The 25,320-nt window shown below is 40.3% G+C and overlaps 3 protein-coding genes across 5 annotated transcripts; 1 reads left to right on the top strand and 2 right to left on the bottom strand.

The window, feature by feature from the left end:
- The first annotated feature begins 197 nt into the window (after positions 1–197).
- On the top strand, positions 198–2,724 carry LOC307021639 (uncharacterized protein). The gene is made up of 4 exons (XM_079653955.1): positions 198–399; positions 929–1,022; positions 1,210–1,297; positions 1,376–2,724. The coding sequence occupies exons 1-4, from the start codon at positions 327–329 to the stop codon at positions 2,045–2,047; spliced, it is 927 nt and encodes a 308-aa protein (XP_079510081.1). The 5' UTR covers positions 198–326; the 3' UTR covers positions 2,048–2,724.
- Positions 2,101–16,527, bottom strand: epyc (epiphycan). 2 transcript variants are annotated; one of them, XM_079653951.1, is made up of 10 exons: positions 16,356–16,527; positions 13,138–13,341; positions 8,188–8,353; positions 7,391–7,861; positions 6,893–7,087; positions 5,837–5,953; positions 5,486–5,644; positions 5,198–5,400; positions 4,528–4,623; positions 2,101–3,302 (listed from the first exon to the last, which is right to left on the bottom strand). In XM_079653951.1, the coding sequence occupies exons 2-10, from the start codon at positions 13,327–13,329 to the stop codon at positions 3,132–3,134; spliced, it is 1,770 nt and encodes a 589-aa protein (XP_079510077.1). In that variant the 5' UTR covers positions 13,330–13,341; positions 16,356–16,527; the 3' UTR covers positions 2,101–3,131. The 2 variants fall into 2 exon arrangements, with proteins under 2 accessions (XP_079510077.1, XP_079510078.1); XM_079653952.1 differs by lacking the exons at positions 13,138–13,341; positions 16,356–16,527 and adding an exon at positions 11,105–11,215.
- Positions 16,528–17,354: 827 nt separating this feature from the next.
- Positions 17,355–24,495, bottom strand: kera (keratocan). 2 transcript variants are annotated; one of them, XM_079655758.1, is made up of 3 exons: positions 24,297–24,495; positions 19,111–19,985; positions 17,355–18,958 (listed from the first exon to the last, which is right to left on the bottom strand). In XM_079655758.1, the coding sequence occupies exons 1-3, from the start codon at positions 24,326–24,328 to the stop codon at positions 18,789–18,791; spliced, it is 1,077 nt and encodes a 358-aa protein (XP_079511884.1). In that variant the 5' UTR covers positions 24,329–24,495; the 3' UTR covers positions 17,355–18,788. The 2 variants fall into 2 exon arrangements, with proteins under 2 accessions (XP_079511884.1, XP_079511885.1); XM_079655759.1 differs by lacking the exon at positions 24,297–24,495 and adding an exon at positions 21,051–21,134.
- Between the last annotated feature and the right edge of the window lie 825 nt (positions 24,496–25,320).

Below are 25,320 nucleotides of genomic sequence, written 5' to 3'. Positions count from 1 at the left end.
GATAAAGTGGGTGATAACTTAAAGGAATACACATTCAAACAGTTAAACAATATGCAATGTCAATTTAACTTTCAAAGTGTTATTGAAAACTGTACAGGTTCACAAATATTGCGTGGTAGAGCAAAGACAGCTGGACTGTATGTAATATTACTATTTTATTTTGCAGTATACTAAACCTCCACACCGCTAGATGGCAATGTTGAGCTGACACAGCCCTAAACGCGCTCTATAAGAAGAAGAAGAAGATAAGGTCCCTCTAAAGGCGGAAGTACCTTCCCGTCTTTTCCTACGAAGGGCACTAAACGAAGAACGTAAACGAGGGAAACATGGAAAACGAAGATCACGACTACACGAGCACCACTTATGATAAAGTGTGCCCCGTGGAGTACACATATAAAAGTAAGTATAGGCAGCAGGAAAATATATTTTTTATTCAAACTAACTCACAGATAACGAGAGTTAGCTTGGGCACCTAGCATCCTAGCAAGTGGGCTCCACGCTGAAGTGCCCGCGAAGTAAGAATTAATTCAACAATAACAAGTTAATATGGTTAATACACGCAGGGTATTTATTGTGTTTGTTATGTCATATTAGTGTAAGTGAGCATAGACCTACCATGAGGCCAGATTGATGTATGGTCTGCTAACTTCATTTTAAATGAGTTTTTTTTTTACAGTTTGAGATGGTGTTATGTTTTAATTGAATTAAAAAGGAAATGGACTCCAGTATTCGGTACACGTTCTGTAATTAAGGGTGACACTGCTCATAATCAGCTGAAATGCAGTCTGCACACTGCATTAAAATAACAGATTTTTAATACATTTCTATGCTTGATTTGAGTTGAGGGTTTCAGTTTGTATCTCTATATTTTACAAAAGCCCTCATTAAGTAATTTCTAACAAATTTCTTCCCCCTCTCTCTCCCTCAGTGAGTGTCAAGGAAATTGAAGACTTTGTGAAGCTGAGGGTCAAGAATAATAACCTCTTCTCTGGAAAGAGAAATACGTCCATGTGGGCATGGAGGTAGGACATCAAGTTTAAACGTTTTTGTTGACATTCATATTTAAAAGAAAAGCTAAAACCAGTGACATTTGGGCATTTATATATTTAAAACAATAATAGTACAACTTATTGATTTATCGACTCAATAAATATTGAATAGATCAACTCATTGTGTTAGCTCTAATGTTTTTGTGTGTTGTTTCTTCAGGGCAATCCTACAACATATGCGCTTGCATTACCAGATGAGCCATATTCAAGCATCCAAAAAATGGGAAAACCTGAAGAAGAGATACAAGGTACAGGAACAAAGAACCCATAGATTTATCAAGCACTTTTACAAATGTCGTTTTTGATTTTTAACTCTTCTTCTTCAGGGGCTAAAGAACCCTCCAGCTGGAGTGAAAGTGTACCCTGAAGGCTGGCCTTTCTTCAACGTGATGGACGACGCTATGGAAGGTCGGCTGGATGGCGACACCCCCCTCCTCGAGGCCTTACCCCGCAGCGCTAATTTTCCCTCAATGTCCAAACGCAAGAGGAGGAAAATACCCATGGTAACTAGCTCCTCTATGGCCTCCATCGCAGGAGGGCCTGAGATTGAGGTCACCCTGAACGGAGACGAGGATGAGGAGGCCACGGAGGACGGAAGCATGATGCAAGAGATGGAGCATGAGAGGGACTTGATGAAAAGCGAGAAACGGGTGATGGAGAGGGAGCAGCAGGTGCTACAGAGGGAGAGGGCGGTGCTGGACAGGGAGATCGCCGCTCTGGACCGAGAGCGAGCCTCCCTGGAAAGAGAGAGGGCGATCATAGAGAGAGAAAAGGCCCTTTTGGAGAGGGAGAAGGTGATGTTGGACAGGGACAAGGAGGCTGTGAGACAGGACCGGCTGGCTCTGGAGAGAGAGAAAGGCAGGCTGGAGAGACGTTCTTCACCCAGAGAAAGGACTGAGGACGGTACAGAAGACAGCAACAAGCGGAAACACTCAGATGTCACAGACAGGAAGGAGCAGTTCCTCAACTTGTTTGAAAAACTTATTGAAAACTTTTGATTCATGAGGCTTCTCTGCACAACACATCCATAGAGAAAGGTATTTTTGAGCAGTTTTCTAAATTAGTTAAGTCCATACAAATCAAAATGTACATTCACCGTCAATGAAAACGTTGAGCCACTCCTAGTTTGGAGAGGTCTTCAAAACAACTTTATTCACTTGTGGTTATTCCATACAGAGCACACAAAAGCAAGCTATTAGCATTATTCTTAACCCCATCCACAATAAAAATCAACAACCCCCCCTCCCAAATCAAACAATATTCTTTATTTGATCCACTCTAGACATTAGAGTCTTTGGTATTGGCTATTGTGCATGGTTTAAACATCACTCTGAAATGAATTATACCAAATATTGCAGTTCATGTAAAAAATCTTTTTTTCAGAATATATATTTTTATATTACAGTACAGACTTTACAACAAATGATTGTGTTTAAATGCGTCTTTTATTGCATTAGATACTCAATGTACCTTCCATTAAGCTCCAGCTTCAATAAGTTTATGCTAGTATACATTTCCAAAGGTGTTAGATTTGTCATTAATATTAATATTATTTTTTTACAAAACAAAACATTAAAAAATATTACTGGTTGTATTTTTTTGCCAGTCATGAACAAACACTAAAACAGACACATACATGACATTTGAGGGTTTTTAATAAACTGATTTCTCCAAATGTTGCCTATTGTTTTCTATAAATCAAGTTGGGGAACAGTTTGGCTTATGAAAAAGTTCTTATGTGTGTGAACATGCATTTTGTGAGGGAATGTGAGAGTGACAAATTCATTACGTTGTGTTATAAAAATCTAAAACAACAGAAAGATAGAGCAGTATGTATGTGCTTGATCACCAGAATCTGTTCGTTGTTTATGGAACATACATTTCCACAAAAATGTTTACCAATCCATAATATATGTCAGCAGCATGTATGAGTTTGTAATTGTAATTAATTTAATTTTGAGTATTGATAAATAGTTAGCATGTCTGCATGTGTGGCTTTGGTGTGTCAATATGTACAAAGATGTGTGCATGTGGTTGTATTTGTGTGAGTCCGTGTGCAACAGTGTAGGTTTGTGTCTGTGGTTAGATGAGATCCCCGATGGGGATGCGGGGCAGGCAGATGTAGGCCTGCGGGGTCCTGCTGAGGTTGATGGGGTTGCCGTCCAGACGGATGTCCTCCAGTGCGTTTCTGATGTAGTTGAAGTCTTTCAGGTTGCAGAACGTGTCCTCGTGCATCGTCTGAATATTGTTACGCTGTGTAGAAGATAGGAAGATACATAATGAGATACATCTCAATGCGTATGTAACTCTTGATAAATCATATTATCATGGAGAAATGTAATAATTATAGATTAGAATAAAGCAGGGTTTATCGCCTTATATTGCCGTTTGACATAAGTCCATGACTTTTAGCCCCTTATATAGGCAAGATTTTTTTTTCTCTCTCAGACAAAGTAGTTTGTTAGTCTGGAAAAATAGGAAAAATTGTAAAATGACCCAATTATTATAATAAATTCCAATAGTTATTATGCAAAAAAGGCAGTTTCATTCCCTCTAATGTGGATAATTTCTGCTTATTTCCTCTGGTATATCATACAGTCATTCAGCTAGATATCAAATGTGTGTGGTAAAAGGTTAAGTTCTTTGATCATCAACCTTCACAGCTTTGTAAATTCAGGAAAGTCATGTGTAATATATATTAATATTTTCATATTTATTCCTTTTAAATCAGAGAAGTTTTTTCCAACACAACTTTACATACTCTGTAAAAGATCGAGGTAAAAAGTATAAGGAGGTGAAACTCCACCAACACTTTAATATAAACATCTATTTGAATGGTTAATGACTACTTTGGCCTGTGGCCTCTATCAGGGTCAATTTGTTTTGTTTGTTGAAAGCAGAACCTGAACAGATTAAACAAGCTTTTTGGAAAGGATTCAGTAGGATACCAGTGTCAAAAACGTTCAGTGTTTTCCTTTTAGGGGGGCATTAATACGTCTGGTTTCTCGGGCTGTTCAGGAAGTGCTTGCAGCTTATGTGCAGAGAAACTGCATGGAAGGATTTCTTTCATTTGAGTTAGCATCTTAAAGGCTATCCCATGACCCCCCCCCCCCCCCCCCCACACACAGGTGTTTTCAATCTGCCTAATGAGACCACTTGTTTGTGAGTGCTTGACATCCCTCTGACCAGCTTGATTGTGTTGCACCTGTTAGGGCAAAACCCATTCTTATTGGTTTGTGAAGTTTAGTGACATCATGTCATTTCATTATAGCTCCAACCACTTCGACAAGAGAAGAGGTGTAATCAGACCAAAGTGAAAACACCTTTGTGGGTGAAGATAGCCTGTGATTTATTATTCCAGATTGCTTTCTCATTTCCCTTATTTTCATATAAAATTCAAACATGTAAAAAAAAAAGAAGTATTTTAGTGTTGGCCATTGATTGGAATTGATGATCCATGGGGCCAAAGCTGATGTACCTGTAAGTGTAGAGATCGCAGGCTGTCTGGTAGAGGCACAGGGATGTAATCAATGTTGTTGTCTGTGAGGTACAGGTACAACAGACCGGTCATATCCTGGATAGAAAGATAAATTATACAAAATTCAGTGGTGCAAAATTAAACAACCATTTACTCAGGCACTGTACAATTTTGAGATGCTAGCACTTTACTTGAGTATTTATATTTTCTGCTACTTTGTACTTCCACTTCAATTCAGAGGTCAAAACTAGCTTCACCTTTACCAACACTTTAATGCATCAATAATTATAATAAAAACAAGGATTTTACATAACAGAGTATTCCTACACTCTACTATACTTTGACGTAAGTACATGATCTGGGTACTTCTCCCACCTCTGATAACAATTATGTCTTGTAAAGAACACCAAAATATCAAATACTCTCAAATTATATAACGTATATAGATGTTGGAGAATCAATCAAATCAAATGATGTTATATAAGCTAAATATGACAAACATTTTTATATGAATATGTTTGTAATTACATTTGTTTTTTTTAAACCAAGACTAGCACCTCAAGACATAATAATAAACTTGGAAGTGCAAATACAGTAGCGTTAACATATAAACAACCTTATAACTACTGACACATTGGCCTTTATTGACTGGGGCTGGAGTTGTACGTACTTTGAACGCCTCTTGGTGAATACCCTTGGTGCCAATGTTATTTTGGCTGGCATCGATCAAGCTCATGGTCTCTGGGAAAGCAGGCAGCTGAGAGATATGATTTTCTCGAATCAACACCTCATCCAGCTCGGGAAGACCCAAAAATGCTCTCTCATCGATGGACGTTATCTCGTTGGCGGTTAGGTCGATTTTCTTCAGCTTGTCTGAAAGGATGTGAAAAAACATCATCTTAATACTAGGTTCTGAAAATCTCTTGTCTTACATTTCTACATTTTCTTTCAAACGTACTCATCGAGGCGAAGTCAGACTTGTTGATCTTGGTGATTCTGTTGTAGCGGGCGTAGAAGTGAGTGGTGTCTTTAGGAAGAGGTGGAACACTATCCAGCTTCAAGTCATCGCAGTAGACCGAACCGCCGAGGCACGTGCACAGCAGGCAAGTGGGCATACCTGGAGCACATTAATGAGAAGGATCAAAGAAGAGGGAGGTAATACAATAAGAAAAAGTAAGAGATATAATCAGAGGACAGTAATCCAAAGGGCAAGTCAATCAAATGAGGATTCAGGATATCATGGTGTTGACAAGTTCCAAAGTGAACGGACATTTTTGTATCATTCTTCTCTGTGTATCTAAATACTGACCTTTCCTGTCAATCTCAGGCTCATCAGGCTCGTCAGGTTCACCCGAGCTCACTGACCCTTCTACACCACCAGTACCCTCCTGAGGGGTTTCTGTTGTGGTCGGAAGCAGCCCCTCCTCTTGTTAGAGACAAGATTAGGTGTTAAAGAAACAGGTTAGATCCGCATGGACATGACTGGCAATCAGTAGCCCACTGGTTGCCACGGTGGTAAGTTACACACAGTTTATTTGCAGTGTGAACCAAGCGGTTATGGCATTTAACTGACGAATGGAAGTTAAATGAAAACGTTTTGTCTGAGTTAATGATATGAGAGGTGATGGGCACAAAATGCTCAAGAAAGCGAGTCCAGATGCGGTTTCATCTCTAGGGTGTAAGTTGCCCCAATGTCAATTGGCTAGATAACAACATTGGACTTGGTATAAACAATTATGTTAAAAAAAGTACATAAATAAAATCATTGCTTAAGTTTGAATATACCATTCTAAGCATTTATATTTCTAAAAAACATTTGAAAGGTGCCCTGTGGAGTTTCTGATAATCATACAAAATGCATGTAGTGTATTCTTCAGGTTTGACTAATAAGTGATATGTTAGTGACCGTTCTCATAAAACATTTGCAAAAAGCGTTCGAGGGGGATTTTTTTTCTCCCATTGCCCCCAAGGCGGACTGGAGATTTACATACATGTTAAATGGCTAGCAGTCTTCTTCCTCACTGATTTCCCTGAAGGAACATAATGCTTCCTCTTTATCGCCACTATTCAGAACAATAGTGTGAAAAAAGCTTCAGAAATATGTAACGCATGCATGTTCTTCCTTGGGTATACTCGTAAAACACGTTCTCTATAGCACTACTGTTGGTCAGAAACTCCATAGGGTACCTTTGTAGCTGCTGATCTCAAAAAGCAAAGCCAGTTCATAAGAAGATACATTGCCTCAGCAATGGCATTGGCACCTTGTTCATGGTAAGTATTGACTTTTTGAAATACCGATTTGAGTGTCAGGTATGGACTTTAGTTTTAACCTTGCCTTAAACATATGTCTAGATCTGATACTGACCTTTATCAATATCAGGAACCAGAGTTACCTCAGGGACCACTGTGTCTCCAGAGCCAGAAGCACCAGAAGCCCCAGAGGATCCAGAGATCCCCAGATCCCCAGAGGCCCCTGAGGTTCCTGAAGCTCCCGAGAACTCCCCTGAAGCACCTGATGCCTCGCTAGGGATAGTCTCGGGAATGAGAGGCAGCTCCTCCTCTTGTTAGAGCCAAGGGTTGGGGTTAGGAGACATGAGATTAGGAAGGTGGAGGGATCAGATGACAATCATTCAACCCATTAATCAATCACACCCACATGTTTTATTACACATGAGGTTAGGAGCACCATGATTTTGAAAACGTACAAAGAGAAACAATAAAGTAAGAATTCAGGCAAACAAATCAACATTTAACTACATTTAAAAAGGAAGTTAAATGGAATTCAAGACAATCAGTATGACAGGTGATTTTAGACACATCAAGAAATAGAGTTGCCAAAAGCCTTTCTGGCAGGCATACTAACCTCCAGATATCAATGTTATCCCTGAGGAACCGGACTCACCGTCCCCAGAAACCCCAGAGCCTCCTGAGGCCCCTGAAATCAGGAGATCTCCAGAGAACCCAGAACCAGACTGGTCTCCAGAGGCCCCAGAGCCCAGGGGGAATTCAATAGAAATCCCAGAGCCAAGATCTCCAGAGGCTCCAGAAATATCCCCAGAGCCTGAGAGATCCCCGGAGCCCGAGAGATCCCCAGATATCAAGATATCCCCTGATGCCAAGAATTCCCCTGACCCCCCAGAGCTGTGGAGCTCCTCAGAGGCTCCGGAGATAAAGACAATATCACCGGAACTCCCTGAGCCACCAGAGACCAGAAGGTCTCCTGAGCCTCCAGACCCAGAAGCCCCAGAAGCTCCCGAGGCCCCGGACCCTACCGAGCCTCCAAAATCCCCGGACACATGAAGGATGTCAATGGGCGTCAGACGCAGCTCCACCTCTTGTTAGAGACAAGATTAGGTATTAATAAACAGACAGGTGAAACAGAACATTAATCAGGCATGGAGCTAACAGTGATGATTGGGTTAAGTGGTTGGTGACAAATGGACAAAGTCATTGAAAAGGACACATTTAACCATAACAGCTAGTTAAATGGAAGACATGCACATGGAAAAGATGATTGTTGAAGAAGAGTTTAGAGAATAGATTAGAGTATTGTTGTTAGGAGCTTTGGCTGCTGTCCTTTTTCAACTCCATATAGACCGGAGCAAGGCCCTCTCTGTCACCCACTGAACTCTATGTTTACGAGTGTGTGCTTTTTCAGACCTTTCTGTGTGTTTGGGCCCATGAGAACCCCAGAGCCCCCTGAACCCTGAGGAACGAGCTGGCGTGTCAGGGGCAACTCTTCCCCGTCCTCCTCTTCTTCTAGTTGTTCTTCTGAGGCCTCGGTTACAGGGTAGTTGTAGTCAGGTGCGAGTGTTCCAATCTCTATCTGAGGGAAAGAGAGCAGCTTTGAGTCCAAAATGTATGAGTGATATTAACTTTTTTTTTTTTTTAACGTTTTTATTTTTCTGTACATCAAATAATAACCCCAAAACTAGTCAAGGAAGCACATGACTGTGTGCTTGTTCCATGTTAGCTGATTCTGGTCAATATTCTTTAAAGATGCAAATATTATCCTCTTTTTATTGCACACAATATACTGGGTTTCAGTATGTTGCATGTTGTATGTTGTGCCTACAGAGCAGATCTAACCTAGACATTTCAATGTTTGGTCAAGTATAAAATGCTATCTTAATTAAGAAATGAAATACACTGGAAATACACTGAACATTGGTAGCCAATGACATAAAGGTGATAGCTCTGCTGTATGATAAATTATAAATGTAATCCATTAAAAGTGATTTCAAGAGATGAAAACAGTCTCCCCCTTATTAAATAGAATGTATGCACTGCATAGTGTTACTAACTGTTTACTATTACTTAGTATAGGGAAACTGAATCCTAGCAGGCAGACAATTGATTCATAAAACTCAATAATAACTTGAATTTATATAGCGCCTTTCATAACCTCAAGGTCGCTCAAATCAAACAACATGAGAAGCTTTCAGAAATAAAAATCTAGGATCTTGTGTGACACAGTCCAACTTGCCACATCAATGTTATCAAGGACCAAAAAAAAGAACCATGAGACCATTAGCATCTTTACCACAAGATGGCAGCCAAGTGCGCAGATTTATCCAGAGTCTAGAAAGTAATGACCACTCAGATACAACCTCCATGAAAAAACATTTGTGTAGTAAAAGAACACCTGCTGGGTACCAACGGGATAAAAGTGAAGGACCTTTTTACTTATTGACCATTAGCAGTGCATTCATAGCACACACATACGTAATATATTATTGTACATTAATGTTATTTTCCATAACAACAGGTATAAAAATCATTGAAAGATATGTTGTCTTCTTGCCATGAATGCCACAACAAAGAAACTTTCTTTGTATTGAGTTTGGAGCTCTTGTTAATTCTCACATGGTTAAGAACTGTGAGAGGAATGTATAGGAATCACTTTGTCAATGAGGACCTTTTCAGAAAGGTTTTTATCAGCATATTATGTGAACCAAAATGCTTAATTTTACAGTAACTGGTTATATTTATTTTAAGGTGCTTTTAGATAAACTTAAGGACTATACAACCTGCCGTCATGTTAATGTTTTCTCCCTCAAAATATCTAATTACTTTATAAACAAAGGCTTTGCAGCATTTATGTTTTATATTGGGCAATAAATGAAAAGACACCTCTGCCTAACCAACCAAGCTGGATGAATCACCGTTCTTTGTGGTTTATTCATTAAAAGCTTCAGGTTTATCCATCTGGTATTATAATTGCATTCAGTCGTTCAGATAAAACCTGCAGTTCTATCCCTCTCCAGACGAGGGCGCTGAACCCCCACACACCGCCACAGGTAATACCTGACACTCTCAGCCCAACAAGGCTGACTCAACCCTCCAAAAAGGGAATGGTCCTTGTGGAACCAAGACACACATGGTAGCTGCACAAATCCATATTTTAGTTCCCTCAGCTGCTTTCAACCGCAGTAATCAGATGTAGGTAAGAGGTATCAAAAATAAATGTATATCAAGACATATAGTAAATAATCCCTTACAAAATAGGCTACAACCTTCAAGTGCTAGGTTGTAACAAATATAACTTGGTAAATGTATGCAAAGACTTTAAATGCAGCAATGAAAAGATGTCCAGTCATATTTTAAAGCTTGGCAGAGACACAGTTTGGGATACAACAAGGTAGGCCTTTGAAAAGTCTTGCACACAGTTTGCTCGCTGCAGCTCTCCCCTTCATTTCCCCCTTTCCCCAAAGCAAACATCTACACCCGAGGGGAAAGAAGACGCTGGCAACCAAAAATATTGAAAAAACCCTCTGGAAACAGCATGGGAATACAGAATGCACAGGGAAAGACGTTGAATGTGAGCATCAAACTGACGCCAAATGTCACTGCTGTACTATAGCGTACCAATCAGTAGGTGCATTCAGCACGAAAAGTGAAGTTTCCATAAAATCCTCACACTACACCAGCTGTTTCCTTATCAATAAACAAAATGACCGAACGGATTGCTTCAGTATGGATTATCACAGAAAAATGTGATGTGAAATGAGCGTATAAACATCAACCATTTCATGGTTCTTCACCCTGATATTGCACAGCATGTACAAAATGAAATTATGCACATGAAGTCTTGAGAAAATGAAAGGCACATTTTCATCCATATTTATTAACTTCTCCAGCCCAAAGCCAATGCCAATATCTGCACAGGAAATATGCTTCCTCTCTTTATTGGCGAGTAGAAGATTGATGACAGACACAATCCAGGCTGTTAAAAATGTAAAGTTGTTTTTACACTTTCGTACGGATTAAACAAATACTTAATATTGTGATAATGAGTCAGGTTTTGATACCTTTTTTTTTTACCATCGAACAGCTTGCTATTTACCTCCTCTTTCCAGTCATTATGCTAGGCTAAGCTAACGGAATGTAGCTTCATATTTAACCCAGCGAGAGGGGTATCAATCCTCTCATATAACTCTCGAGGAGACAAATCCTGGAAACAATTAAGAATGACTTCACTTCATTAAACCACAGTTAATTATGGATAATGTTGTAACATTGTATTTATGTAGTTATTTTCCAAGTGGAGCATGAAGAAATTTAGGCGGCGTCTTACTATACAGTACTTTGCAATCCAAAACAACAGCAGCAGAAACCTCAGCTTCAGACCATTGTATGCAGCAGACTGAAGACGATTTGCTTGGCTAACACTGTAGATGAGCCTTAACCTTTCTGAAAAGAGACAAGCTCTGAGGAGAAAGACGAGAAATACCACCAGAGAACTGGATGTGGAAAGTAAAGAGTCAACATTCCAGAGGCATGGAGCTCATCACTGCTTCATTTCTCCCCTGACATCTGATGTGTGTGTGTGAATAAAATCCAGTTAATCCTCGCTCTTTTTAAGCAACCAGTATATCTCAAGCTGAAACAAAATGTCCTTGCAACACGCTTTTTCTCAACACGCAAGGCTGCAATTATGAGTCCAAACTTTGTTATTTCAATGGGGACAACAACATGGGAAGATTGTTATAACTCTAATGGTATTGTTTTCCCCTTTCCTGCTCCCAAAGACCCTGAATTATTGTGGCAATGTGCTGTGTCACTGCAGGCTTGTTAAACAAAGGGACATTATCAGAACCATTTCCCAGCACATTATAACTTTTCCTGAACACTCCCATGTGTGGCACGCAGCTGTAAAACTCTACACAACATATTTTTATCATTTTGAAAATAAGGCAAACGTTTTTATATTTTGCAACAGTGGATTGAAATAATTCACTGCTTTATGTTTTTTGCTTTTCAAGATCTTGTCATATTTGCTAAATCGGCATTGGATTGTAGGATTGGTCTGAGATAACAGCACTGGTGTGAGTGCTATCCACATCAAGTTAAATCCCTGACTAAGAGAAAGCCTCTTGAAAATCCAACGTCTTGACATTGCCTTGGACTAATTTCCGTGTTACAAAGAGGTATAAACGGCAACATGAAATGTGGCTAAAGCTTGCATTCCCAGCATGCCCTGCAGTATTGCCACATCAAACCCATCCATCAAACTCAACTTGAACTGATTTAAAGGGCACTTTTGGAATCCTTCTGCCTCTCTTCTGCACTCATCTTTTAAAAAGCTGTTGTGCTTTACAGAGCTTGAACCAAAAGGAGAAAAGTAAGTCCCAGAGAGCACAGGAGTCCTTGAGTTCAAGCACATGCAAAATAATCCATCTGTGTTTCCTGTGTTTCTTGTAAAAGCAGACCAACAACAAAGAACAAACATACATACAAATCAAAATGTTTCTTACATTTTGCAGCCAAATATATCCCTCATTGGGGCATAAATACGGTTTCCTTCCAGGGATGAAAACTACTCCAGATGCAAAATAATTCAGCCTGTGGATACTCTGTTGCGTATAACTTAAATGGTGGCTGGCCAAGGTATAAAAGTGAAATATTTTGGCCATAATAGTGCACAAAGCTGGACAGCATTTTGTCCATTTTCCAAATGGCAACAGCAGGATGCCTTTCTGCTTTATGGTTCATAAAGCAGAAAGGCATCCTGCTGTTGCCATTTGGAAAATGGACAAAATGCTGTCCAGCTTTGTGCACTATACTCAGTTCAAAATCAACCAAATTATTGCCAATATTACAGAGTTGTGTAATTAGATGGAATCCTTAAAGGATGGGAGTTAGAGGAGCCTGCAACATATAATGTTGTTGTGAAACAATTATATTTTTAGTCTGTCTTCACAAGTTTTCCAGTGATTATTCAACTTTGCATTGGTGACGAGAACAACTAGGGTTAGGGTTATGGTTAGAGGGTTAGGGTTAACTAGTGTCCTTCAGCTATGCATCATTGACTGAACAGCATAAAACAGACTCACCAGTAACTTTACAATGAATAGATTGTTTTGCATACATCTGTTGTCAATCCAAATTAGCATGGCTAAAGCCAAAACGCATCTCATTACTTGAACTGCCGAGTGACCAAAAACAAACCGTAGACTAATGTGTATGCCGATTTCTAAATCAGTGGAGGAATATGAATATTAGATAATGTGAACGTTGAATGCACAATGGTTGCCTTTGTACAATGGATGGCCATGGTAATTGAATATTTCGCCTATACATTTTTTTTCAATCGATACAGTTTCTTACCTGAGGATCATCAATTGTCAGCTCTTCTTCATAGTCATAGTTATCTTGGTTCTCCAAATTTGAATTGTCTAGATCCACATCGTAGTTGGCACTATCGTATGTGTCTAAGTCCGCTTGTCGGGAAATTCTGGGGCTGGCCACCACCGCTTTGAGGACGAAGAGTCCCCAAACGAGCCGCACAAGCATCCTCATACTGTCGTCCACCTTGACACAGACAGAAATACTTCAAGTCAAACATGGAACGTCCATTTACAGATGTACAGTTGAAACATTTCTTCAATGTATTTGTCTTATGTGTCTTAATGCTTTAGTAAAAAAGGAACAAACATGCAGAAATTCAAGATATATAAACATTACTTGTACAGTACAAAAATATAGTCTGTAATAATTGAATAAGGTATTAAAACATTGTTCCGCCCCCGTTAGAAGCGCTTCAACAAGGCATGTCTTCATGATATTGGATGTACAACCAGCCTATGCTACCAGCTTGACATTGATTCACAACACTAAGGTCAGTGATTTCATTACTGAGGTGAAGACAGCTGGAGGGATTGAAATATGAGGGCCTCTTGCTTCACTGTAGCCAGAGGCTCACGGTTCCAGGGAGCAGCCATCTTGGCTCAAATCAGTGCCTGTCTGTGACGTGTCAAAGGTCAAAAGTCAGAGTTGATCTGATAAGAAACCATGGGACCATTAATGAGTCTTCAGGAAATATAATTTCAGTGTAGGATCTTTTGGTGATGGCGTTAAATGTATTTAAAAGAAAAAAGATGTTGGGTTTCTTTGTTTCCAATAAAACAAAGTTCAGTCAGACAACTCACATGTTTATTTAACATGTTTATTAGAAGCAGCATATAGTTGAGTTTGGCGACTAGGCTCGGGTATCATCACTCCATAGATATACATAGCACGATGATTGATGATTAAATAACTAACCCCCGAGCCTACAGGTGGAAGCTGGGGTGGAAGCTGGGGTGGTGGTGGGGCAGGCAAGCAGCAACAATGTAGAAGTAGCTGCAGCAAAGCAGCAGCAAGCAATGCATGGAGAGATATCTGTCAGGTTAAATAGAGCGGCACATTAAGGACACTCTGTTTGGTTGCTTGTAGAATGGCAAGGGGCGTTATGTATGAATGCAGCATAGCTCGAGTTGAGTGCCTGAACTAGCTCGCAGGCTTCGCCCCATAAGTATCTTTTTTACTAATAACACCATAAAGGTTTTGGCAGATTCAACAAAATTCTTGAGGTGTGCAGACAAGAAGGTCTTTCAACTAGCATCTAAAATTAGCATGTAGGATTTTCACTGGGTGCTGATCTACTGCACGGCCCTGACCCAGATAGCTGCTGTTCATAATCTTGTTAATTTCCTCAGCAGCACAGATCTACCAAGCTTAGTGAGGTTGGATGAGTTCAAAGATCCCTAATGGAACGTGCTTACACGATTAGCACAAGTTAATTAATGCCTAATGAGATGGCACCACAAACATGGTGCGTAGGAATTCAATCATCTGTCAGTGGAGGAACTTGATAGCACACTGATAGCAGGTGTAGCTACACGACTGCAAGCCTAGGATAGATGACTTCAAATCCAAGCAAAAAAGTTTAAAGAGAGTCCTCTAGGCCGGGGCAGAGAAACGGAGAGCGAGGGAAGAAGAGAAGAGATGTGGACAAGGTGTTGGCCCTCAGGGTTAGACGGAGAGAGTGAGAAAAAGATTCACGAGTGGGAGAGAGCAAGGGAGAGCAAGGGAGAGCAAGAGAGAGAGAGAGAGAGAGAGAGAGAGAGAGAGAGAGAGAGAGAGAGAGAGAGAGAGAGAGAGAGAGAGAGAGAGAGAGAGACAGGTTTCTATGCTAACTCGACCCCTCTCCCTTTACAGAGGGCCTTTATGAGGCCCGGTGGCTGCCTGTCTCAGCACTCAAACTCCAAATTCCACCGAGGTTTGTGAACAGGATGGCAGTGAGTTACGGCTGCAAGGAAAAGCTTCATTCAGGAGTGAGGGTGCTACAACGCACACACATTCACACGCATACTTTAAAAGACACATCCTTGCACAGATGCACACTCTGTCTTAACACACCTATCTTTCAGAGACAGAATATTGAGAAACCTCTGCTGCTATTTTTGGGATGAGGACAGATTATAAAAAAACTGACCAGCGCAGGTTATTTAAGTCATGAATCAAATCTTTGTTGATATCAGATGGATTGACTAATGATGCACACACTCTTGTCATTATCTCTTGGAAATCACCAACATGAACTGAGTGCACCCTATTGAGAAAAGGTGTGCTTACTGGTCAGCATCCTCACTGAAATAGAATTTCTGTCATGAGGCTATGAAATCCAGCATGGCTACACTGAAAGAGGGACTATACTGGAGACAGAGGTGTGCTTATACAGGCCATCACAGTGTGCTGTGTGTGCAAACTGTGTATGTGTGTGTATCAGTGTAGCCCCCGGACTACCTCCGTGTTATGCTTGGCTCCGTGTTGGGCATTCCTGATATCCACTCATTCTAGCTTTTTTACCTTTAAACACATTTCGCACACATCCTGTTGCTACAGGTTGAACAACAAACTGCCAACACGTTTATTTGTATTCCAAAAAGGACTAAAATAACTTAAAAACTGTGATAAAGTGACACAAACAAATAAATCATAATTTTTTTAAATATGAACTACAAATAAGATTATCAGCACAATTTCTGGAATTAGTGGGAGCTAATTAAATATATATATATATATATATATATATATATATATATATATACAATTTTTTTAAAGCAGAAATTGAGGGAAAAGTTTGTAGAATCTCTTGAGGCAAAATTCATGCATGATAAGATATTATGTCAAAACAATGCAGCGGCTGTCAAAACTGCAAAATAGTTCAGTATCACTTTTGTTGTTAACAACCAGGAAAAAAGACACCTGTCGGGCACGCACACCTGAATCACATCTACTGAAACTTACATTTAATTTTTACCATCGAACATATTTCAACCACTGCTATTGCCAAAGGACAACAAAGTTCCACATTTAAGTCACCAAAGCGAATCCCTGAGTGAAAATATATTTGCTGCACCAACAACCAATTAGCCAAGAAGCTCCACTGCAAATCCTGAATAGCTGTCTTTTTGGAGGGGCTGTGTTTTTTCTCTTGCCTGCCTAATCCCCTGCACCAAAGATCCATTGAGCCAGCATGAAGATACACCAAGAACGCTTACCTCTGTCTCCTGCTTTCCCGAATGGTCCCTTCAGCCGTGATGGAGATGCTGAGGGCTCCGGGATTTGGCCAATGGTGAGAGGTCGAGCAGGGTGCCCTGACGAGAGGAGGGTGTGTGCGTGAAGTGTGTGAAACGTGTGTGTGTGTTAATGTGACAAGTGTGTGTGTGTGTGTAGGTGTGTGTAGGTGTAGGTCTGTGCGCTAGGCAGACTTGAGTGCCCTGCTGCTTATGTGTGAAGGTAGGCACTGAGACCGATTGGACCAGAGCAGATTGCTTTTGGTCAGTCAGAGTGCACCCACCCCATACCGTACACCCACGTGCACGACCCCCTTAAACACTACGCACACACACACGCACACACACACACATACACACACACACACACACACACACAAACAAACACACACACACACACACACACACACACACACACACACACACACACACACACACACACACACACACACACACACACACACGCACGCACGCACGCACGCACACACATACACACACACACACACTTATATATACAGACACCAGACACAGAAAGAAAAAGAGAGCAAAGGCCTCCCTTACAAGTGTATCCTTTATTTTTCTAAGAGCTCAATCAGACTGAAATATTTGTCCGCCTTTTCCTGAAGTGAAACTCTGGCATGTGTTGCTTTCATGTATGGGGGGGATCCACGGGCCCTAGCACACAATGGGAGCTCTGTGAGGAGCCCCTGTTTAGCATGGTGCTGAGAGGAAGTCCCCTCTTGGAGAAAGGCCTCTGCCCTCCCTCTCCATTGAAGCTGCTTTTCTCTTTGCCCCATCGCTTGCTTAAGGTTGTGGCTTACCTACAGAATTGAGTTCAGTCGTGGGATACTATACCATGACATGACAGAGAATGAACTTCTTCGGGGTGAGGGAGGAAGATCCCCTCGGGAAGTACTTATTTTCCAGTTTTGTACCAATGTGGGTGTGTTCAAGGATATGCTAAATAGACTGTCTTCAGTGGGCATTAATAAAACAAAACAAAAAAGAAACACACAGTACTGCCCAGATTTGCACTGTCAGCTTTATTTGGCAATGATTTTTGTCTCAACCTGCCCACTCCTCTCTTTCCCTCCCATGGTAACTCTAGACCTTTTGATGAGTGAGGGGAAAAGGACGTAGCGAGAAAGCCAGAAATCCTTCTGCACCTGCCATATAGGCTGGGATTCATATTCATGGAGTTTTCTTCTGCCAAGCATTGAATAAAATATCCATACAGAGAGCATTGTTAAAGACATGAGAAGTCTGTAGAGTTAATCCCCTATGTAGAAGCTTATTAATTAACTTTGAGATATATCAAATGTTAAAAGATGTATTTAGAATGTATTTTCTTTGCACAATGGAAATGCAAAATGATAATGGAGTTTTTACAAGGTACAAAGGCAGTTCTCTGACTACATCCTAAATGTGGCGAATATTTTCATATATTTTCAACCCCCATAACCCCCAGAGAGGGGGAATTTCTTACAAGCTTGAAAAGTCATTTAAGACAGACACAGTACAAATATAATAGGAGTTTGCTGTTACTGGTGTACAGGTTTGAGATGTTATGTAGATGATGATATACTGTATGTTCATTTCCTAATGATGTTTTAAGATAATTTTATATCTCAAGTAGAATTTGGTTATAATACCACCAATAGTATTATTTTTCTTATATTTAAGGTTGATTTTAAGGTAATTTAAACGAGGGCATTTTCTCATTTTTTTTCCCAGATGTTTTATTCAAATGAAGACAATAAAATACAATCTCTTGCTCGGTTCATTCAGACAAATAATTACCTAAATTAAAAATACGTTTTGACATTAAAAAACATAAACATGTATTGCTTTTGTTTAAAAAACATTATGGATTTTGGCCACGAATATTCACAGGTTTCTACATATTTTCTTAAAATATGAAATCTACTTATTATCTATGGTAAATATGCATATCTGCAAAAGAGAGCATTGTCCGAAGTAAATAAGACAACAAACCTAGAACAAAATACATTCATTTGGCTTCAAGTCTACAATAAAGCTAAGGTTTTCCTGAAATATTATAAAAAAGAATAATACGATAATGAGTCCTTAACTTGCTATTAACGCATTTTGTTCTCCTATCCATCTTAATCACTACATACTACATTACAATCAGATTGTAATTCTGAATTGTATGTAAAGATGTTACGCCAACATAAGGCACAAGTAGTGGTCAACAAAGTGCCAATCGTTTTTAAATCTTTTGTTCCTTGTAAATGTTGTACTTTCTTTTTAGTTAGAATTTTTCTGAAAAATGTAAATAGTATCTGGAACTGAAGAAACTTTCATAGGTGCAAATATTACTCATGCCATATTCACAGATAATCAACATTTTTGAGAAAAGTTGAATTTTCTTAGAACATGCTGATTTTTTAAATCTTAGATGACAATGGACGTCAGGAGACGGAAGCACAGAATGACATCTCTGGGAATTGGTGGCTTAATGTCATTGCCGTCCAGTCTGAGGTAGCGCAGGCGAGGAATACTTTCGTTGGCGGAGTCTTCCATAGTCTCAACGTCGACAGGACAGATGTTTGCGCCACTTACACCTGTAAAAACAAAGGCAATAAATGACTTACAAAAGCATTTCAGGATACCTCTCTGATGCACAATCATATTTAATGAACACATAGAACGAACCCACACAATACATGCATCAAAACAAGTAGCAGTATGTGCTTTTGGTTAATGTCAGACTTACTTTTTATATTGTTGTGGTCGAGGTGAAGATGTTCAAGGCCAGCGGGAATGAGGGGAACCTCAGTCAGCTGGTTGTGGGAAAGCTGCAAATCCAAAATGCTGGAGACATTAAACACATCTCTGGGAACTCCACTGCTGCCAAGCTTGTTGTAGTTGAGCCTCAGAAAGGCCACTTTCGGTAAACCTTTGAAGTAGCCAGCGGGGATCTTCTCAATGTTGTTGCCATCAAGGAAAAGCTGGGTAGTGGTGGGAGGTAAGCCAATAGGCATGCTATTCAGCTGGTTCTTGGCCAGGTTGATCTGCACCAAGTTGTTTAGACCTTTCAGGCTCACCTCGGTCACAGCATCATCCATCAGCTTGTTCGCCTGGAGGTCCAAGAGGTTAAGTTTATCCAGACCAATGAAGACACCAGGAGGGATCTTGGAGATGCGATTGCGGGACAGACGTAGAGACTCCAGGCTGGCTGGAAGGGCAGATGGCACAGAGGACAAGAGGTTGTCATCCATGTAGAGGTGCGCAAGGTTAGGCTTTGTACTTAGGACACCTTCTTCCACTCCTTCACTAGTGATTTTGTTGCGGTTCAGGTTCAGCCAGCGCAGCTGTGTGGCGTTACGAAGGGCATCTGCTGAAAGCACTTCGATTAAATTGTTCTGCAGGTAAAGATACCATGTGTGTGGAGGAATTTTGGGAATACTCTTCATGCCCTTATTGTCACAGTAGACAGCACGAGGGAAGTTGGGGGGACAGCTACACTCCCGAGGGCAGGCTTGGATCTGGGCCAAATATTCCTCATGAGTTATGTCCTGGCCAAGAACTTGCCCAACCAGGCACAAGGTGCAGAGAAGGCCCAGGAGAAGTGACATTTTTTCTCCAAATCTATGACGAAAAGAGAGCAAATATTATAGGCAAATAGACATCTGAATGCGCTAGACATCCAAGGTAAAGAGGATCAGATAAGATTCTAAGAAATCATAACCCCATTGTAACTGATGACCCATTGTTTGCATTTGAAAACATGTTTCGTGATCCTAGATTAGCCTTTCTCACTCTAGAAATATGAAAAACAGTCACTTTAAATGCTGTTAATCATACGGCTAGCACACATACAAAATTAGTTAAACTCTGGCCCAAATTAGCAACATTTCACATGCTCTACCACTAATGTCATTATAGTTAAATTCCAATGGCAGCTGCCAACAGAGCGAGGTAACACGTTTTTTTTTAGATCATTTCCTTGCCTGCCAATGACAAACTGAGCTAAAAGACAGGATGCAGAGCCAGGTCAACTTTAATTGCATTAGGACAATCTTGAAGCTCAGGTTTTGCATGTCAGTTGTAAGATGCACAATATTCAATAGATGTTCATCGCAACATGTATTGCTAAGTTTACAATGGGTCTGGAAGTCCACTTGCTTTGTTTTGTACAGCTGATACAACAATGCTATTGATGCTACAAATATAAACAGGGGTACAAAAAGTTCTAAGAGTGCAATACAATCAATGCTATGTAACAGAGAAGGGTAAAACAAAAAAGAGTGGTGAAATGAACATAATCTGAAGTCAGCTATCACCTTCGTTTCAACCATCTATAAGCATGTTCTTGATTCATCTCAGCTGCCATCTGGTGCTTGTTTAAATTCTTGATGCACACAACGTTTGTCTGGAACTCATTTCGGGGTAGGCACACTTTTCCAAGGATGGACGCACTTCAAAGTCAAAGTCGGCACACCTGCTTTTAAAGATTTGTTCTCTCACTGTACAGCAGTCAAAGCTTCTTAACACAGCTTTGGGATACGAAATGTGGCGCAAATAATAAAAGCCTGATCCATGCTTCCACAAAGGTAAAATCCAATCAGTTGTCGAAAGACAAACTTCTACTAAACTACTAACAATGTCAACCAGATGTTTCATTGTCCATTGCTTTCCAGAAACCCATCTTACCTTGATCTTGGTAAAATCCCTTTTGCCTGAGTTGCTGTTCCTCAGCAAGTTTTTTGGCGTAGTCCAAAAAGACGAGGCTGTACCTCTCTCCTCTCTGTATTTGTACCACACGTTTTTCATTCAACCTGTGACTCATGATGACACCAAAGCTTCCCTTGGCCAATGAGATTCTCTCAGGATCAAAGGTCATAATCCCATGTTAGTATATAATGTGCTAAACCAAGACCTGGCCCAGTTACAAACAGGCTAATACAAGCCTAAGTGTACTTTGTTTGTTGGCTTCACAACCCGTCCTCTTTTTATTGGCCCTTGGTGTCCTTCGTCAATCTTTTGTCCAGGGTCAAAGGTGCGATCGGATTCAGGATTCATTAATCTGCAAATCTATGCAAGATGTAAAGTCTGACCTTGTTTGCAGTCAACAGAGATTTTAGAATGTACATAAAGTCAACAAATAGAGCTCATTATAATTGTGGTGCAGAGAGGATTGTCTCCGAATGCCAGCGAGATGCCAATTAGACCAAGACTCTAAGCACATGATCACCATCATTCACCTGGAAGGATGTGGCTTTACTTTGATACATTTTGGGCCAGATTTGGTGTAAATGTTTAAATGGACTCCACTTGTGTCAAAAGATGGATCCTTTTATACTGAATATCATTTGAATGCAACAGCATTTTGAATTGTCATGGGGTTCAATTGAGTCAAACCTACTTTTTTCGATAACAAGTGGGGCATCATACATATATTTGGCTGTTAGTGTTAGGGGTAAATTATTTAGATGAATACCTTAGTTTACATTGAAAGAGAGAGAATCCATACTGCTAAAACATTAAGATGAAAGACTGCTTCAGTACAAAACATTGTCTTCAGACATGTAAGGTGATGGTTTAATAGGAGGGAGGTCAGGCATAATCTTGGGGATTTCACTGCACACTGACCTGGCAAATTGTTTATGTAGAAACTAGCCAGTGTAAGGATTTGTGACCTTTAAACATACTTGCATGAGATCGTGCTGATTCCAAGGGATGACGCCGGTAAAGGCTTGAATGTAGTAGGATAATCCCAGTTGAGTTGTGTGAGGATAGGGGCAACACTTATCCATGATCAGCCATGCAATCCCATCAGAGCTCCTCCTCTGTTTGCCAAGGTGCGTCTATGAACGGTGATTGCCCTCCGCACATTGACGGCCCGTCCACACAGCAGCGTTAAAGAAATCCTGAAAATCTTGGAGGTGGGCGTGTCTGAAAGCTTGGGGATTTTTTGCGAGTAACGCGACCAACAAACAATCATATGAATCTCCCGCCCCCGACATACAAAGCAAAAAACCCCGGGGATTTTATGCGAGCAATATATACACTGAACAAAAATATAAACGCAACATTTTTGTTTTTGCTCCCATTTTTCATGAGATGAACTCAAAGATCTAAAACATTTTCTATATACACAAAATAACCATTTCTCTCAAATATTGTTCACAAATCTGAAAAAATCTGTGATAGTGAGCACTTCTCCTTTGCCGAGATAATCCATCCCACCTCACAGGTGTGGCATATCAAGATGCTGATTAGACAGCATGATTATTGCACAGGTGTGCCTTAGGCTGGCCACAATAAAAGGCCACTCTGAAACGTGCATTTTTGGTTTATTGGGGGGGTCTGGGGGGGTCCGAAAACCAGTCAGTATCTGGTGTGAGGGTTTGGATTAGGGTTAGGGTTAGGGTTAGGGTAATGTTGTGAATCGAGTGGCCTGTGTTCATCGTCCATAACATACGCCTGCCCATACCATAACCCCACCACCACCATGGGCCACTCGATTCACAACATTACCCTAACCCTAACCCTAACCCTAATCCTAACCCTAACCCTAACGGGATTGCTCAACTTTTGAATCCTGAAAATCCTGAAAATCCTGGAAATCTTTGCTTTGCTTCCCCACAATGCAGTTCGGCGAAAAGCGAGGCAACGTGACGTCACCCCATTCAAAGTGAATGGGCAGAAGCGTTGGAAGATTTTTTAACGCTGCTGTGTAGACGGGCCGTAGAAACTGTACTTTGAAGACGCTTTTAAGATGAATGGAAACTTTACTGTACTAAATATCTTGGCTGTTTAGGACAGTAAACCTCACTTCCTTGCATGCCATTCTCTATTTCTTTATCTTTTAATCACAGCATGTGTATTTATTTAGAAATATCCATAATAATTTTTTCTGAAAGTAAAAAGTGTATCATTGCTTTTTGAACGCATGGAAATTAAAGAAGATTATGTTCTCTCAAACCAGTTTACAGACAGGTAGCAGAAGCTACTAATAGTCTCAGTCTAAAAGCAACAGGACAGCCTGAAGCCTCTATTACCAATAACTCAGCCACTCTACTACTATGGCCAACCAGCAGCCTTAATAACATTTTTGAATTCAATCATGAATTAGTCAGCAATTACACCAAAAGGAGACATATCTGTTTTTTACAGGGAACTAAATAGTAAGTAACCAAATACTTACTCCAGTCTTACAACAAACAACTCTTTAATAATGCGTATGAAGATTTAAAATTGAACATCCCAACCATTGAAAATTGTCATTCAGGGCTTTATGTATCTCATCTTAAATAAATATATATTACTATGAATAAATCTTGACAACAATCTGCCTGGTAGACTGAGAAGTAACACATGCAGAGGAATATGATAATGCTGATTTCCTGCAAGGGGCTTTGTGTCCGAGCCAGCTATGTTAATTATTATTAACTGCATACGTTTTGCAGGATCCGTTTCATTTGAAGGCTCTACTTAAATCCACATGACTTTGAAACATTTGGAAAAGTTCACATGGCTTTCTGCCTATAAAGCTGATTATGGATAATTATAATGTGGAAAACAACTGGTTTGGCTGGGAAAGTTACTTTCCAATATATGTGTTATTTATACACTTGAGCCATAGTTTAAAAAAATTGTGTCTATGAATCTATCTATGTCCGGACATTAAGCATTGTAATTCATAAACTAGACCAAATTAAAGAAAAACGGCATGTAACAACGTGCCCATAAACACTTTCAAATACTTTTTTAATTTCCAAGGTTCCTTCACCCCTTTTACATTTAAACTGCAAGTACTGGAACAGATGCTAACAAGGTGCAGAACATCAAAAGATGAAGATAATTCAGATAAAAAACATTTGAAAACTGCACTGCCCAAGCCTGTGCTCCTCCTCTCTTAAACAGATGTATTACTAAAGAAAGATGCAAGTTTACCTGCTCCCCAAACAGGTGTGAGAGGTCTGCATTCAGTCAGGTGCTGTTTGGTTCTTGTTGTTTTTCCAATGAACTCTGATGAGTGTCCCCTGTTACACTTGTATTGTTGTAAGTTGAATTTCCCAAAGGCTGCACCTTGGACACCAGTTGAACCAAGAGGATGGAGCATGTGTTGTCTGTGGGAGGACAATTGTGGGAGAGTTGGGATGTCCTTTCAGAAATTGTGTTGTCTACTTTTCTGCCAGCCCAGCAGTTTTTTCCGCCTCTTTTTGTTTTGTCACCTTGTTTTTTGTAAAATGTGAATTCATCAGTGTGGCGTGGCGTTAAGTGTGAAACTGCTGTCACTCCACCCAACTTAACCATTTGGTCTATAAAGGAAGGAGGACTTGCAGGGGGGGATGGGTGCACGACCATTTCATTGCTCATTTCAGCTCACAGGCCATTCGGTGTGTTTTGTAGGCTGTCAGGTGAAGTTACAGAGGGGTTTAGGGGGGTTTTCATTCAGACATTCACACCAGACTTTTTACAGGGGGATTAATTTTTTTCTTTATTTCTTTTTCAAACACATGTCTTCTTTTTGCAGTTTTTTTCAGAGCCCCAGATCACTATCAAAGATAGACAATACTAAAGTTCTACTTTATTCGTTTTGTATTGGCTCATCCATAAAATATCATGGACATGTGTATTTCCAGTAAACGTGGAGCCTTTAACCTATTTCGATAATTCAGCTCCTTGTGGGTTAGGGTTAGGGTTTGGAATATGGGTTAGAATACAAAAAAACTACCTCCCCAACGGTGAATGCAAGAGTCATGAAATGTGGCGTCTCTGTTGGTCTCCTCCTTCCCGTCATGTGTACCCAGTTTGCCGCCTCTAGCTTTTTCCTTTGATGTAGCCGTCATTGAAACCCATTCTTGCTAAAAGTTATGATCCTCATATAACAGCGGAACGGTAAGTGGTACGATCAACACATTTGATTTGCGTGCATGTGTCTCCCCCCTGCTTGTGTGTACCAAGTTTGGAGTTT

This window comes from Notothenia rossii (assembly GCF_949606895.1).
Source record: "Notothenia rossii genome assembly, chromosome: 10".
NCBI classification, from domain to species: domain Eukaryota; kingdom Metazoa; phylum Chordata; class Actinopteri; order Perciformes; family Nototheniidae; genus Notothenia; species Notothenia rossii.
This window is presented reverse-complemented; position numbering and strand designations above follow the sequence as displayed.